Below are 14,957 nucleotides of genomic sequence, written 5' to 3' on the forward strand. Positions count from 1 at the left end.
TTGAGAGACTACATGACTGTAATCTGATAACATTTGACACAGAGTAATGCAGTTCCATTACTGTAAACAACAATAACAGTGAAAGCAACAGCAAAGCTTATTGGGGACCAATATTTAGCCAATAAGCTTCACAAAAAAACAAAACCTAAACATTAAATTATAGTTACAAATGTGCATCTCTGCAAGCATTCATCTTGAATGGTCTGTTCAAATACCATCTCAAACAGTAACTCTGCCAGACTTCCCAAAAAACAGATGTGTCTTTACTAAAATAGCAACAAAAACAGTTCCTGATGGTTGAACAAATCACCAGCCATACACTTCAGATATATCACATTGGTTCTCCTCCTGGATCTACAGGTCAATCATTCCCACAAGCACAGAATTTAAGTAGCATGAGGAAAACAAAAGTGATGTCTCCTTCACTTGCTTTTTTTTTTACTTCTTTTGCTACAGCTTGGAGTCAGAGTTCAAAAGGAAATAAATGCTTTTGCTGACACTTTTATGTGGGAAGAATCCAACCCGCTCTCCTCCCTAGAGCGTCATATACTGCCACTCTGTCACGTACCTAACTGCTGTCTATGCTTTGTTTCCTAGCTGTGTATTAGGTGTTGCGTTTCCAGCAGATCTACTCTCAATTAAAAAAAACAAAAATGGTCCCAGCAACCGTACAACGTAAAAGAGAGGACATCCCACGATGACCTGCTCAAACTCCCAAAAGCTCCAGTTTCTAATGCCTCCCACATCACCCGCCCATCACTACAACATGCCTGACGTAACCCAGCACCCAACACAATTAATCCCCACAGAAGCACTGCAGACAGCTACACACACCCCTGTTCTCCCACCACACAAAACCCTTTTTTCATCTAAGCCGCATCACGTTCAGACATTTTAAAAGAGAGAGAGAGAGTGAGAGTGAGAGAGAGAGCGATAGAGAGACCCTGTCACTGTCAATTGCTACAGATGGACATCACCCAGCAGCCACGGCTTACTTCAAACACTAGTGTCTCATTAGTAGGTCCAGCGGCATACAGGCTCTCCGGCTTGTTGAAAGAGCGCTCGTAGTCGAACACAGCTCCACCAAAATGGAACTTTCCTGGCCAGTCCACAGTCCAGTCCCCTGTCAGGTAGTACTTCTTTTTGAGGGAGCGCACGGCCAAGTAGCTGGTGGAGACCTCCATTTCCTGAATGTGAATGCTCTGTGCCCCAGCTGGGACTGTTACCATTGAGTAATAATCTACGGGGGGAAAAAAACAGACAGGTGGAATGTCAAGCACACATGAAGTGAATCAGTCCATGAAACGTGAGTCTGTGAATGGGTGTTATTTTGTCCTTGTTGGTCTGCTTTAGATCTCTCTTTCTCATGTCAGTGTATGTGACATACAAAGAACAGACTCACTACGGATAGAGATGAAGACAAGGATTACCATTAGCCCTGTGTTGTAAGGTGTATTGGCCCTTGAAGAACTTGCACGTGGAATTGTCTCCCTTACAGACTCCACAGGCATCCACAGAGGCCTTGGAGCCAAGAGTCTGGTCACAGCCGACTGCCTACGAAAGCACAAACAACAACCATCAACTTCAGCAGTGCTGTGATGTAAAGAATGGATGCAGTATAGAGGTGTGAGCCTTTTCTAATGAAACAACTTGAGATGTATAGAGAGGAAGAATAAACTAATACTGTAACAACAGTATTAGTTTATTCCCATCTGTATTGACGTCTCGTGTGCAGGTCATACAGCAGACCTGGAGTGCAAGGACATGGGGGGAGGCGGCATTACCCATAATTTTAGATGGAACATGATAAAAGGGCATGGCTAAATAGAAAAGGATCATAAGAATACCATCTGTAATTATACTTTGCACATTTGCTCATGCATAATTCATGCACATATTCCTTGTTTCCCTGAATGCATCCTCTCCATGAACTCCATGAAGGACTCTGGGTATGGCCAACAACATCACTGATTTTAACAACTTGACAGGTGTCAGCAGTGTAAACCAATTACATACATCTCTTTTTTTTTGAGCTGGTAATAAGTTCACATACCTAAAATGTTACAGTTGTTACAATTACAGCTGTAAACTGAACAGAGGGTCAAAGGTGAACACAATCATTTTGTTCTTTCACTTATTTACTATTGCTTACCCAAAGAGAGATATAAAAATAGATGCTGTGTCAAAATAATTCATAATTAAGAGGAATTAACAACAGTTAAATATCTGCACTTGATTAACCATCATGACAATGGGAAAACATGGCTTTAGAAGGTTTTGTGCATCTGTGGTATTCAGTTAATGTGTAGAAACATGTTTTGCAGCAGTGACAGCTTCTCCACAAACTCTGTCCACCTGGATTGAAGCAGTAGATGTCATTATTTCAGGAGATCCTCTTATGCTCCGCCATATTGGATTCAAATGTCTTAGCAGCCTTTCATTCAGAGAGTCAGCATTTTCTTAGTTGTACATTTGAGGCTGACCTGAGGTCAGCCAGAGCCAACCTGTCCCGTGGCATCAAACAATCCAAACATCAACACACATGCAAGATCACCTGCCACTCTAGTGACAGTATAGATGCACAGGGTGTCTGGAAGGGGATTCAGACCATCATGAGTTAGTTATCAGACCACACCACAGACTTCTGACAGCAACACCACTCTGCTAAACAACCTCAATGACCTATTTTCACGTTTCGATGCACACAACATGTCTGCTCAGAAGAACCCACCACAGACTTTGTGTCTGTGTCCAGCCAGCGTGAAGAGAGCACTCTGTAAGACAACATACCAGGAAGACTGTGCAGGAGCTCAAACAGGTCCTCACGCACATCTTCAACATCTCTCTGATTCAGGCTGTTGTTCCCACATACTTTAAAGCCTCCACCATTTGTATATCGATCAAATCGCTCCATCAATCATGCAATCTCTTCTGCACGCCATCCAGCCCTCACCAACCTGGACCAGAGAGGATCATATGTGAGAATGCTGTTCATAGATTTCAGTTCAGTGTTTAACAAAACGATCCCTCAGCAACTAATCAGGAAACTGACTGGGCTTGGACTCAACACTGCAATCGCTGCTGGACTTCCTCACAGAGAGGCAACAAGCACACAAGGACGGAGCAAAACATCCCACACCATCACGCTGAGCACAGGGGCCCCTCAGGGATGTGTGTTCAGCCCCCTACTCTTCACCCTGGTAACCCATGACTGGACACCTCATTAAGTTTGTGGATGACACAACTTAAGTGGGTCTTGTCAACAACAATGACAAGACCAACTATAGGAGAGAGGTGAACCTGATAGCCTTGCTGGTACAACATCTGCCCAACGTGGAAAAAATGAAGGAGATGGTAATTGACTTCAACCCACCCAGCACCCCCCACTAACCATCGGCTCTACTCCCTCCTCAAACTGGGAGTGATGGCCCCAGCACCCATCATGTCCACCTTCTGTTGAGGCACAATTGAGAGTATCTTGACTAGCTGCATTACTCCATGGTATGGAGGCTGCTCCGCCCACAACAGGAAGACCCTGCAGCAGACCCTTGATTGCAGCCAGCAGGATCATTGTTCCCTTCCCTGTTTCTGTCACTGAGAATTACCCCAACAGCATGATGCTCCATCCACCATGGAATTGGATGGATGGATGAGACAAAGTTAGACATAATTAGAGTTAGAGTTTTGGCCTTCCTGAGCTAAGGACCAAAGGAGAACAGATGAGAATAGGTTACCTGTTTAAGCTTAAAACTACTTCATAATACACAGCAGCTTGTGTACCTCACACACGCCATCAATGCAGACATCTCCATTTTGATCAGAGCAGGTGGTGCCATCTTTGACCTTGCTGGACATGGCAAAGAAGAAGTCAAAGTCCTCCGCGATGCAGTACAGCTTGCAGATGTCTTCATCTGCTCAGAGAACACACAAGTGTACACACACACACACACAGTAACAATGAAGATGTTAGACTTAACAGACGTACAAATCCTGCAGATGAAGTCAAGTTCTGCTGTGACATGTTGCTTGTGAAGTTCCAGTAGCTGCTGTACTTAAAGCTGTTACACAAAGTATCTACTGCTCCTGCTGATAGTGAATTGTAAAAGACAGGAGCCGACTATGAATGCACCCAGGGGTATTCACGTGAGGCAACAGGTTTATTCTGTACTTCAGATCAGTTATCACAGACAAGTCTCTGCAGCCATCTTTGATTTAAATAAATGACGGTGAAGGTGACTTGGCTCAAGGTCCCAGAAGGCAGTTTAGAATCTGTTCCTTTCTAAATCACCTCCCATTCATCAACAGATTAAACAGGCCTGGGACAAAAGCCAAAGACACTGCTCGCCCTGATTTAACTCAATCTCTCTCCCTCGCGCTGTGTAAAAAAGCTAGCCCGCAGGCTTCTTCTTAAATCCATTCCCACTGTGTCAGATGGTGCAGGTTGCTACAAGTCTCCTGTGCACATTACACAGAATGATATTTTCCTCCAGCTTTTTGGCCCTAATCACTGCACAGTAAATAGAGGTTGACATTACAAAAGCACTTTATAAAAAGAGATATGAAGAACTAGACGAGTAGAGCAGGATGTAGAATATATATATGGTCAATAAAGAAAGCAAATATCTATTCTCTGTTTATCCAGTAGTGCTCTGTAAAAAAAATAATTAAAGATTTTTCTTTAGAATAAACCGTGGGTCAGCTTCATAATCCTTGGGAGGTACTGCAATTTAAATTTAGTCATAAAATAATCTATAATATTTTCTCTCAAACAGGGACAAAGGAAAATAAATCCACAACACCATTGGAGCAAACCATACATTACATGCAGCATAAGATTGACCAGACTCAGAATTTTAACTGAAGACCTTACCATCCACCTTGGTGTAGGGCTTCCATTTGTAGTACCAGCCCCTGAAGGGCTTGCTGTTGTACTCAGCACACTGTTGGGCCCTAAAGTCCACAGAGTTGGGAGGACACTGCTGTGTGTTACACAGCTGGTTGAGCCGACTCGATCCTGAGCAAAATTTACCATTGTTCTGCGGCCTGAGTGAAAGACAAGACAGAGGAGAAGAAGAAGAATACACATTTTAAATATCCTATGTCTTATTTAGGGATCAGAGTATCAATAAGTCATGAAACGTCATCACAACCCTGACTGTTTTATCCAAAGGAACACCATGCTATCTTGAAGAAGACCTGAAAGTAGTTACTGAGACCATAAAACCCTGAGGAAAATGTCTGTATTGGCTTCACTTTGTGGAACTGTGGATATTGTCCATTATTTATATTCAATCTACATCTTTGACCAATGAAAAATGGCAGTTACAACCTGGTGTCCTCAGTCATTGCCTTGGCAAATTTAGGATATCTTTATGCACTGCCAAGAAATTTCCTGTGAAACCACAAACAGTTGTTTTTGTGCAGATTCACCACACAAAGTAGTACCTTTGAGCAGAGCCAACGCTTTCCCCTTGTTTCAACTCGCTAATCTAAGCTGTTGGTTGCAGCTTTCACTCTTGACACAAAAGGAAATATGCATATATCCAACTGTCAAACTATTCCTTTAAGCTTCATCATAGATATTTTACATTAATATTCTCAAACCATGCATTAAAATTATACCATGTTATCTGTGAGTATATGATTGAATTGTAAAATACAGTTTAAGGTTTTGGAGGAAAAAAAAAGAAGCATTTAAACTCAAAAGTGCTGTCTTTCAAAGAAAACCCTGAATGCCATATCAGGTGTTACTGTATGCTATGCCACACAACAAATCTTCAACCACAGAAATAAATTAAGGAGAGCTTAAAAAGATAAAGGAGCTTTAACAAGCCATCAAACTGATGATCGCCATCAACACTTGATAGAACAAAAGAAGCAGTGTGAGTGTTGACATTTTTGTAAATATCAGGACGCCGTGTCAGATTTCAGTATTATAAACTCATACCAGGAACTACCAGCACAGTAAATTGAGTTGCCACAGTCAGTCAGAAAGACACACACAAAGGCTGATGATCCATGCCGATCAAACATATCTACTAAAAACCCTTCACTTTGTTTGACAGTGTAATGAAACACAAGGAACTGAAAAAAGTGTCTTATAGTTAACACAAAGAACCAGAGTCACAGTCATTTTGAAATGCTGTTGCAGTGTTTTTCATTTCATTCAAAATGCATGTTGCTTCCCTGCATTTTACGTTATGTCTGTTCCTCCCCTCAATTCAGACCTGGACTCAGTCACAAAGTCACTAAGCTGCCAAGAATGATGTAGCCTCACTTAAGGTGTCTGTGTGTGTATATGTCTGTGTAAATCTGCTTTTGAAAACTGATCTTGCTTCCTTGGTGAGGGGGATAGGGTGGGGGATTTCATAGTCCTGATCCATCACGGTACAGTTCAGTTTGATACAGTACAGAACAGTACTTTTACTTGACTTGGCGGGCGTTTGCCGTATCATTTTACTCTGGTAGCCCAAGGGAAGGGTGTCAAGTAATGGAACAGTTGGGGACGGTTATTTTGGTACTATTCCTAATGGAAATGCAGACAAATCTGTACCGTACTGTACCAAACCGAACCATTCCACTCGGTCCAGTCCATATGGAAACATGTTTCCATATGGAAGGCAGGCCAGTGAGGGACTCTACTGTACACGTCTGTTAAGGCTTTCTTATCAGAGGAGGATGGAAAGGCAAATCATGGATGTCCAAATTTCACAATACTCTTGGTTCCTCTTCCTTTTCTCTTCTACGTTGTTGTTCTCCTCTCCCTGGATTAGTCAGCCTCATTGCAATTGTAAATCTACTTTCAGCAACAAGCAAGACCAGATGCGACAACTTTTCAGGTTTGCGTTTCATTTTCCAGACCCAACACAGCCTTCAGGACCCTTAAGGAGGTCCCAAGAGCCTGGTAAATCAGCCCAGCAAAAGAAACTAAGACTGAACTCCTGTAGGTCACAATGATCACAGTGTCTAGTCTTGTCTTCTTTGGTCACCTTGGTGCTCCATCCCTGTCTGTCTATAGAATCCCTATATAGTTCCATCTAACCCCTGTAAAATACCTTCCCTCAAGTCCACCAAGAAATTCCACTAAAACGGGGTTGATCTAAGCACCATCATCCCCTCATTATAGACCCCAACACTCTTTAAAATGACACAATGTCGGATTTCAACCTTTTTGGTTCAACCTTTATTTTGCTTATAGATTATCAATTTACAACAGGGTGAATGGCACCCCTGTTAAAACCTGTGCCCGTCTGCATTGGCACTTTGTATCTTCTGGTTTTGACATAAAAAGAACTATAACATTCTAATTTATGGCATATGTCACAAATCTGACACCGAGTTGCAGCTGTTTAACAACTGCAACTCTCTCCACCTTCATGTGGTGGAGAGAAAAAGGAAACAGAGCAACAGCTTGGGCATTTAAAAAGGGTGCAGAGTCTGGAATTGAATGTAATAGCTGTCAATACACTACTGTGATTTGCACCTGGATCAACACATAACATCATGAGATACACATATACATTGGTTGACCTGAAAAAAAAGGTGGTTGAAGGGTTTAGCTTTCTTTAAATCAAGTGTGTGACAAAACATATTTCCTACAAAACTGGGTCAAGATCATGAACCTAATCTCCCAGACATGTTGGGAAGGATTAGGTTGACTGCGTTTGATCTGGCAGGTGGTCTACGGGGAATGGAGAAAGAAGAGGTGGAGGAAGGGGAGAGCAGAGGACTCGTATTCTGTCTCGCAGCAACGCCTCATAGCTGGCTGATCCTATGAACATTTTTTACAAGACTAAGCAAGAGATACATAAAATATTAAAAGAGAAGACCTGCTGAGTGGAGAATACTGGGTTAGAGGTGAAAAGAGGCCATACTCTCTCTAAAACAAATCATTTCATATGAGTAAACATACTGTGTCAGTATGCATACATACTGCACGTTTCCTTAGATGTGACACCTGAGCATGTACAAATTGTTGGAGGATGAAGATGACATTAGACTTGAGCTGTGAGATTCAGGATAATCCATCTTGTTCAGATTAAGCATGGAGAGGCCCTGCCAAAATAATCGCAGAGATTATATGGAACAAACACACTCTGAATGTCATGAGTCAGAGACTAAAACATGACTCCGCTCTACACTGTGCTGCTGGAATGACTGTGTAAGGGTAATTCTTGGTGAAGGGGTGTGTTGTGTTGGCAGGATGGTGTTGTGAAGAGTTGTCACACTTATTTAGCCAGATTGTATTGTTTTTGCATTTGATTTCCTGGGAATCTGACAACTGTTGACATATTTGTATGTACTTTTGATAATGATATCATAACATGGCCTTGTTGGATTTAATATTTCACTCTTACCATTTTCATCTCCCATTCTAGCAGTGGACCCACAAGTCAGTGTTTGGCTGGGTCTACCCATTTTTCCTTGGTAGCTACTTCAAAATGCTCTTTAGTGCCACGGGAATGATAAATGAACCTGACAGATACCCTGGTTTAAAGGGCTCTGTCGCCCTTTCTGGTCCGCCAGTCACGGTGTATAATGTGTATCATATGAGGGCCGGTCTGTCTCTGAAAACGTCTTTGATCCCTCCGCAAGGATTAGGAGACAAGTCGGCTGTGACGAACTGCACAGCCACATCAGTATCTGCCCAGTTGTTAAGTAAGCAGGGATGAAACAAGTAAGGAGTAAGGAAAGAAGTGTGTTGGAAGTCTGGGATTTTCTGAATGGACTCAAAGACACAATTGTCTGAGGAAAATGTGCATTTGAGACAAAATGAAAGAGACCCTTCACTGAATAAGTGGTAGAAGATGAATGGATGAATGAATGAATGAATGAATGAATGAATGAATGAATGAATGAATGAATGAATGAATGAGCCATGAAATAACTGATATACTGACACAGTTGAAGCCATAGCTGAAATTCCAGACAGATTACAATCAAGCTGTTATTTCAAGGTTAAATAACTTGTATTCGACTGTCAGCTGTGGAGGTTGTGAAGATGTAAGGTGATGGTATGAAGTCATTTTGAACATCAAGTCACCTTGGCTAAAAGTCACAACACAAGGACTGTAGTTTAATTTAAGAGAGACTGTGTCCTTACTGCACTTAAACACACACACGGGATCGGATTTGACAAGCCTCTATGATCGATCTCGTTATGACTCATTTCTAAATGATGGCATTCATTAAAAGTTCAAACCAACCAGCAGATTTCTCTGTGATGGAGTTTGATATAATCATTGTCCATGATCATTGACTTGACACTTGATGTGGCACGTGTGCGTCAAAACTATTAAGTCAGTGCTTTACGAGACATTACGTTCAATGGGCAGCTCGTGAGCAACACAACAAGAAAAAAACACGCGAGTTGATATGCAGGATTTTATGCAAATGTTCTTGTTGATCTCTCCCACTAGGACAAATAAACACAGTTAATTGTTTCCGCCATATCCTCTTCATGAGAGGAGTTTAAACCCTTGGCAGCAAATAAATGAATTCAAACACTGCATATGTTGCATATATTTTCAATTTTTTCAAGACCTTACTAAGAGTGGCTGTCGTCTATGAATTGCATGAAAAAATGTCAATCAACATTATGAAATAAATCTGTTCTCGGAATGTATCACATTTCAGAAAACGCACTGCATTAAAGTTTAAGGACGAGGGCTGGAGGGGCCGGCCAACAAAGATTATTTGATCGCGTCATAGCAACAGAGCAACAATAAATTTATTCTGTATTGCGTGGGTGGAAAACTCAAGTGTTTTAGGGGGAATAGCAACAAGAGGCTTTATGTCTGCTAGAAAACACGACTTTGAAATACGAGCATATAGGCTGTATATTACGTTATTATATTATAGATATGATAGATGTGGGTATGAATGCACTGATGGCACAACACTAAAATACTTTTTATAGTACATTATTATTTTGTTTTATATTTAATGTTCTTAATCATATATATGTAAAAAAAATGTCCTAATCAAGCTGTTATATTCTTTTCTTTTCTATGCTAAGCTCTCACCTGTGTGTAATGGCAAAGACAGAGGCCTTTAGTGACAAACGTACATGCTCTGTGAAATCTGGGTCTGCAGAACTACGTAGAATCATGTGTGTGTGTGTGTGTGTGAGTAAGCAGCAGTAGTGTACTGTCTTGGAAGCTTTTAGAGCAAAGAGACAGCTATTAGGTTAGATTTTCCTTGTCTGGAGCAGCGATAGTCCGTCTGTCTGGACTGTCAGCTTGACGGATGAGAGCCCTTATCGTGCGCATGTGCGTTTGTGCATGTACAGTGTATGTGTGCATGTCTCTGCTGACAGCTACCTGGCAGACTGCAGACTTTCAGGTGTTCGGAAAAGGAAAGATTTTGGGATAGGAGGCCTTTAAAAATTGGTTTCTGGCCCAAACCGCAACTGAGATTTTCATATTAGAAGCAGCCCCATGACAACATGAATCACTTTGTCATCTGCTTGGCTAATACATCTATCTAAAGGCATTAAAAATGAGGTATTGAATCCAATTAAAAAGACTTTGCAAGTTAATGCTAATGCGTGTACCTTGGGCTGGTGCAGGAGCGTTCCCTGTACATGACCCCGCCTCCACATGTTCTGGAGCAGTCAGACCACTGGGACCAGGCTGACCACTGGCCATGGACCGCCCGAGGACCATGCTCCCCATATTTAACACACTGACCCCGGCGACACCACTGCAGAAAAGAGAGGAAGGGAATGAAACAAGAGAACGAGAAGCTATTTTTTGTCAGAACTTGTGCTTTGGCCGCGGTGTCTTCCCTCAGTTTCGTTGTTTGGACAAATGCCCGGTGCTACACCTGGACACACAAACATCCGTGATGCAGCCAAAAAACATGTGCACGCAGAGTTCACCACACCCCTGCTGGGCCGAGCCAAACCCTGCCCTCACACACATCTCATCCCTCTCTTTCTAAATATCTGATTTCAATATGGGGGAAAAATACAGTCATTATGTTTCCAAGTACGCAAATGAAATGCTTATGCAGGTACAGAGCAATGTACTAGTGTGATCCTGAAAGTGTGAGCACTGCCAGTATTCATTGATTTTTAGTCATTGTCTGTTCATTGTCCTCTGAGTGTCCAAATAAAATAATCTCATGTGAGGGGTCTTCTCTGCTAGCTACTGAGATACTAATATTTAAATGATGACTGCACTTGTTGCCTGTATTTGTAGCTACTATCAGTTATAAAAGCTTCATCACTGGAATGTCAGATGTCATTTTTATTACGTTTAAAATCAGTACATCGTTGAAGCTACTGAGGCCTTTCCTCACCATGTCTGGACCACAGCCGGTGCCCTCTGCAGCAGGCATGAACTTGGTCTCACACCGGTGTCCCGTGCGATGACACCACAGCGACTTACAGATGTCCTGTCGAATAACACACACACACACAAGCACACAGGATGATACAGCTATAAAAAAAGAAGGGGTTCTACAATCGTCATTTGTTTCCGAAGAAAGACACCGCCACCGTATGATTTCCAGCTACAGTACTGCAGTTTATACAACGTCTCGTGCTATTTCTGGGTCAAAGACCAGAAATGTGCAGAACACCAAGTCTCACTCCAGCCTGACGAAGCGTATACATGCAGGAGCACTTATATGTTAGTCCGACGAAGACTAGCTTGATTTTAGTTGGATTAAAGTGTTTACGTGACATTAAGAAAACCAAATTATTGTCTGAGTTGGACTAAAATCGGATGATTTTAACATGCATGTAAACACACTGAGTGGGGCAGCCTGCCCAACAGGAACTGGCGACGGGAGAGAAACCAGAATGATGGAGACAGCTCCACTCTGTGTGTCTGTTAAGACTTTAAGACTTTGTCTTCACCAATCATTTGACTTTAACATGAGCCCGGGAGAGGGATATTGTGAGAGAAAGGCAGCCCCACATCCATTGTTAATCAGTGTGTAGTTTTATATACCACCTGCCAATTAGCCCTCAGGTCTAAGTAGAAACTCAGGAAATGTTGATGTTGTATTTGACCCTCTGTTAGGGAAACACAGCAGGGCTTTAGTGAAGTTTTGACTCGCCAAGGCAATGTCGTGTGTGTTAAGCCGTCCTATACACCATTTGGCCGAGTCCATTTCTCAGCAATTACAACCCTGCTCCAAGAAAGCTGGTGGCATTTACATGTGAATCGACGTCACTGAATGCACTAAACATAAAGGGCTTATATGCAAAGACCATAAGGATTGAGAGGGGAACATGGGGGGTCCTAAATTCACTGAATGCATTTTAATGCAGAGCCAAATGTGTGTGTGTGTGTTAGCGATCACGCTAATTCATTCAGTGCCAATTGAGAAAGGCATCATTAGTGCTGTAAAGAATAAAACTCTGGCCCCTATATGATCAAGTGCTCTATTCTTTTAGTGGAGCCTCTCAGGCCGAGACACATGCATAACAGGTTATTTACATGTTAAACCACAGTTATTCATTACAGCTAAGATGTGGTTCTACACGAGACAGGGTTGGTTTAACGATCTACTGCAGGAAAGGATAACACCTTTGCTCTTGTTTCTTATAATGTTCTTTGTTCTTGTAACTTGCTTTGCTGCCATCTTGGCTTTAACCTACTTTGTTACTACTGTGTAACTGTGCGCCAACTAATTTTTCAAATTACTTTACTTAGATTTATTTATTATTGTTATTATTATTGTTGTTGTTGACATTGCATTTTTGCTCATTTACAACACTGACACTGATGTTATAGATGGTTCCATTGTTTGATTTGAAATAAACATTTTGAAACACGCAGAAGATATACTACTACGTTAGCACTGGAAGATTTTGGCACGTCCATATGTAATGTATGTCTACATTTATTTATTTAGCAAATAAGAAATAAATACTACATACTAGATACGATAGTAGTTTTAAAGTGAATATATAAAAAAAAAAACAACAGTATCTCACCTTGACAAAATCAAGACCGCACAGTTTGGCCTTTGAACCAAACTGCCACTTGCACTGCGTGTCTGCATCGTACAGCTGCCCGGGAAGCTGTTCGGGGTACTTGTACTGACCAATTTGCTTGGGCTCGTCCACCAGACAGGATGCCTGGGCTGTTCTGGTGAGCACAGCACACCCCCCATGTCAGTCAAAAGAAACAAAGAGGGGCAAAAAAACCAAAACAGAATCGGATACTGTATGTGTATCAGGCCTACCCAAGGAAGCGGCTGAGGTACTGTCGACTGCAGGTGGACCAAGAGAAGACGCCATTGTTTCCAGCCAGAGTGGGAGACATTATGTTGCCTTCTGTCTTGCGACAAGGGTTTCCCTCACCATCGTGGATCATCCCAAAACTGGGGAGGAATGAAGAGAAGCAGATGACTTCAAGACCAAGTTCACAAATAGCAAGATACATATCGCCAAAAGCTTTTCAGTGACTCATTGTTTTCTTGGAACAGTTTCCCCCGATGATGATCAAAGCCAATGTCATTGACCCCCATTCAGTTCTCATATTAACATCTGTCACACATGTGTCTTCATATCCAATCACACACAGTAAATCACATTCCCCAGGATTTTTGATCATCTCCTCAGCTGACATCCTCTGACTCATTTCACAATGTGTTTTTGTTTTTTTTTCACTTTTCAGAGATCATATGTTGAGTTATTAGAAGTCAATGCCACACTAATAACAATGATGAACAGATCATTTCTTTATTCTAATGTTTATGTAATAGCAGTTTATACAGTGCATTGATTCACTCAGCTCCTCCAAGCTAATATCCCTCCTTCGCTTCCCCTGTCTTTTGTTCTAATACACACGCTTACACACTTGGACAACACACACATCTGTACAGTTTGACTTGTTCTTACCTTTGTCTTCAGAAACAGAAATGAATCTGTGTATATTTGAATCCAGTGTGGGGACATAAGATCTGATCACAGGATGCATATTAATGCCAGGTGTGAACATTCGTAGTTAGCACCTGTTAATAAAGTTGTGTCTTACATGAACTCGTGCAAGACGTCACACATGCTTTAATTAAATCTCTTTGTTAACTTGTCAGATCTGGATTCTCATGTTTGTTGCTCCACATTTTATTTACCACCATGTTGCTTCTACTAAGACATAATTATCGAACGGAACACCTTTGTTGTTCGTCTTCAGAGCATTCTACACTTGAAACGGATGTGTTTTCTAACCACATCATGAAATCCGCAGACTCCTTCTGTAGTTCTGCATGAACACACACACAGATCTGCGGCGCCTCGGGCAGTTTGGAAGAAGAAGTCGTGCCCTAATGGAATGCCTGTACTTCTGCATGTATTTGTTTCGTCAACTCAGACCATGTTCATGTTATTTTATATTGATTCATTACAGCCACTTACAGCACTGAGTGCAGTTGTATCTGTTTTACATCATTGGTGCAATTTCTCTCAACGTTTTTGTCGGCGTCGTGAAAGTCTCAATGAAATTTTTCACTCAACGTACTTGTGTCCAGACTCATGAGCGATGGTGAAAGCCAAGCCCAGTCCTGTGTCCTCATTGATGGTGCAACTCCTGTACTTACTGCACATGCCACTGATGGGGGCAAAACCTGCATGGACAAACGGAGAAGGAGAAGAGAATAAGGTGCCAGGAGAATGAATAACTTATTATTTGACACACCACAACGCAAATTGCATGCGTAATTGCAATATTGCGCAATTCTCTTGTCTCTTTCTCTTTGTTGTCAGTGAGCACATTTCTTTCGCTGAAACCTCTGACAGATCTGACAAGCATCAAACCTCTGTCTCGTACTTGCATGCATGGAGGGGAATTTCACACCCGCTGCAAAGCTGATGCCTGATTAGTTTATTGGGCTGTGGCTTATGGTGGACCTGACAACACCGGCAGATAGATAAGTGACGTTACTGAAACTGACTAGTCGATGAAAGTATCTAGGCAATAGTTTTTCTCAGTGGATCA

The 14,957-nt window shown here is 41.9% G+C and overlaps 1 protein-coding gene across 2 annotated transcripts in view; it reads right to left on the reverse strand.

The window, feature by feature from the left end:
* Positions 1-14,957, reverse strand: part of adamts18 (ADAM metallopeptidase with thrombospondin type 1 motif, 18) — a 47,472-nt gene that overhangs the window by 14,221 nt on the left and 18,294 nt on the right. For both annotated transcript variants that reach the window (XM_058629936.1, XM_058629937.1), the window contains 9 exons: positions 14,481-14,586; positions 13,204-13,341; positions 12,953-13,106; positions 11,305-11,400; positions 10,556-10,704; positions 4,871-5,043; positions 3,781-3,911; positions 1,431-1,554; positions 996-1,240 (listed from right to left, as the gene is read on the reverse strand). In XM_058629936.1, the coding sequence (XP_058485919.1) occupies positions 996-1,240; positions 1,431-1,554; positions 3,781-3,911; positions 4,871-5,043; positions 10,556-10,704; positions 11,305-11,400; positions 12,953-13,106; positions 13,204-13,341; positions 14,481-14,586 (1,316 nt within the window). The remainder of the gene's footprint in view (positions 1-995; positions 1,241-1,430; positions 1,555-3,780; positions 3,912-4,870; positions 5,044-10,555; positions 10,705-11,304; positions 11,401-12,952; positions 13,107-13,203; positions 13,342-14,480; positions 14,587-14,957) is intronic.

This window comes from Solea solea, chromosome 5 (assembly GCF_958295425.1).
Source record: "Solea solea chromosome 5, fSolSol10.1, whole genome shotgun sequence".
Classification (NCBI taxonomy): Eukaryota; Metazoa; Chordata; class Actinopteri; order Pleuronectiformes; family Soleidae; genus Solea; species Solea solea.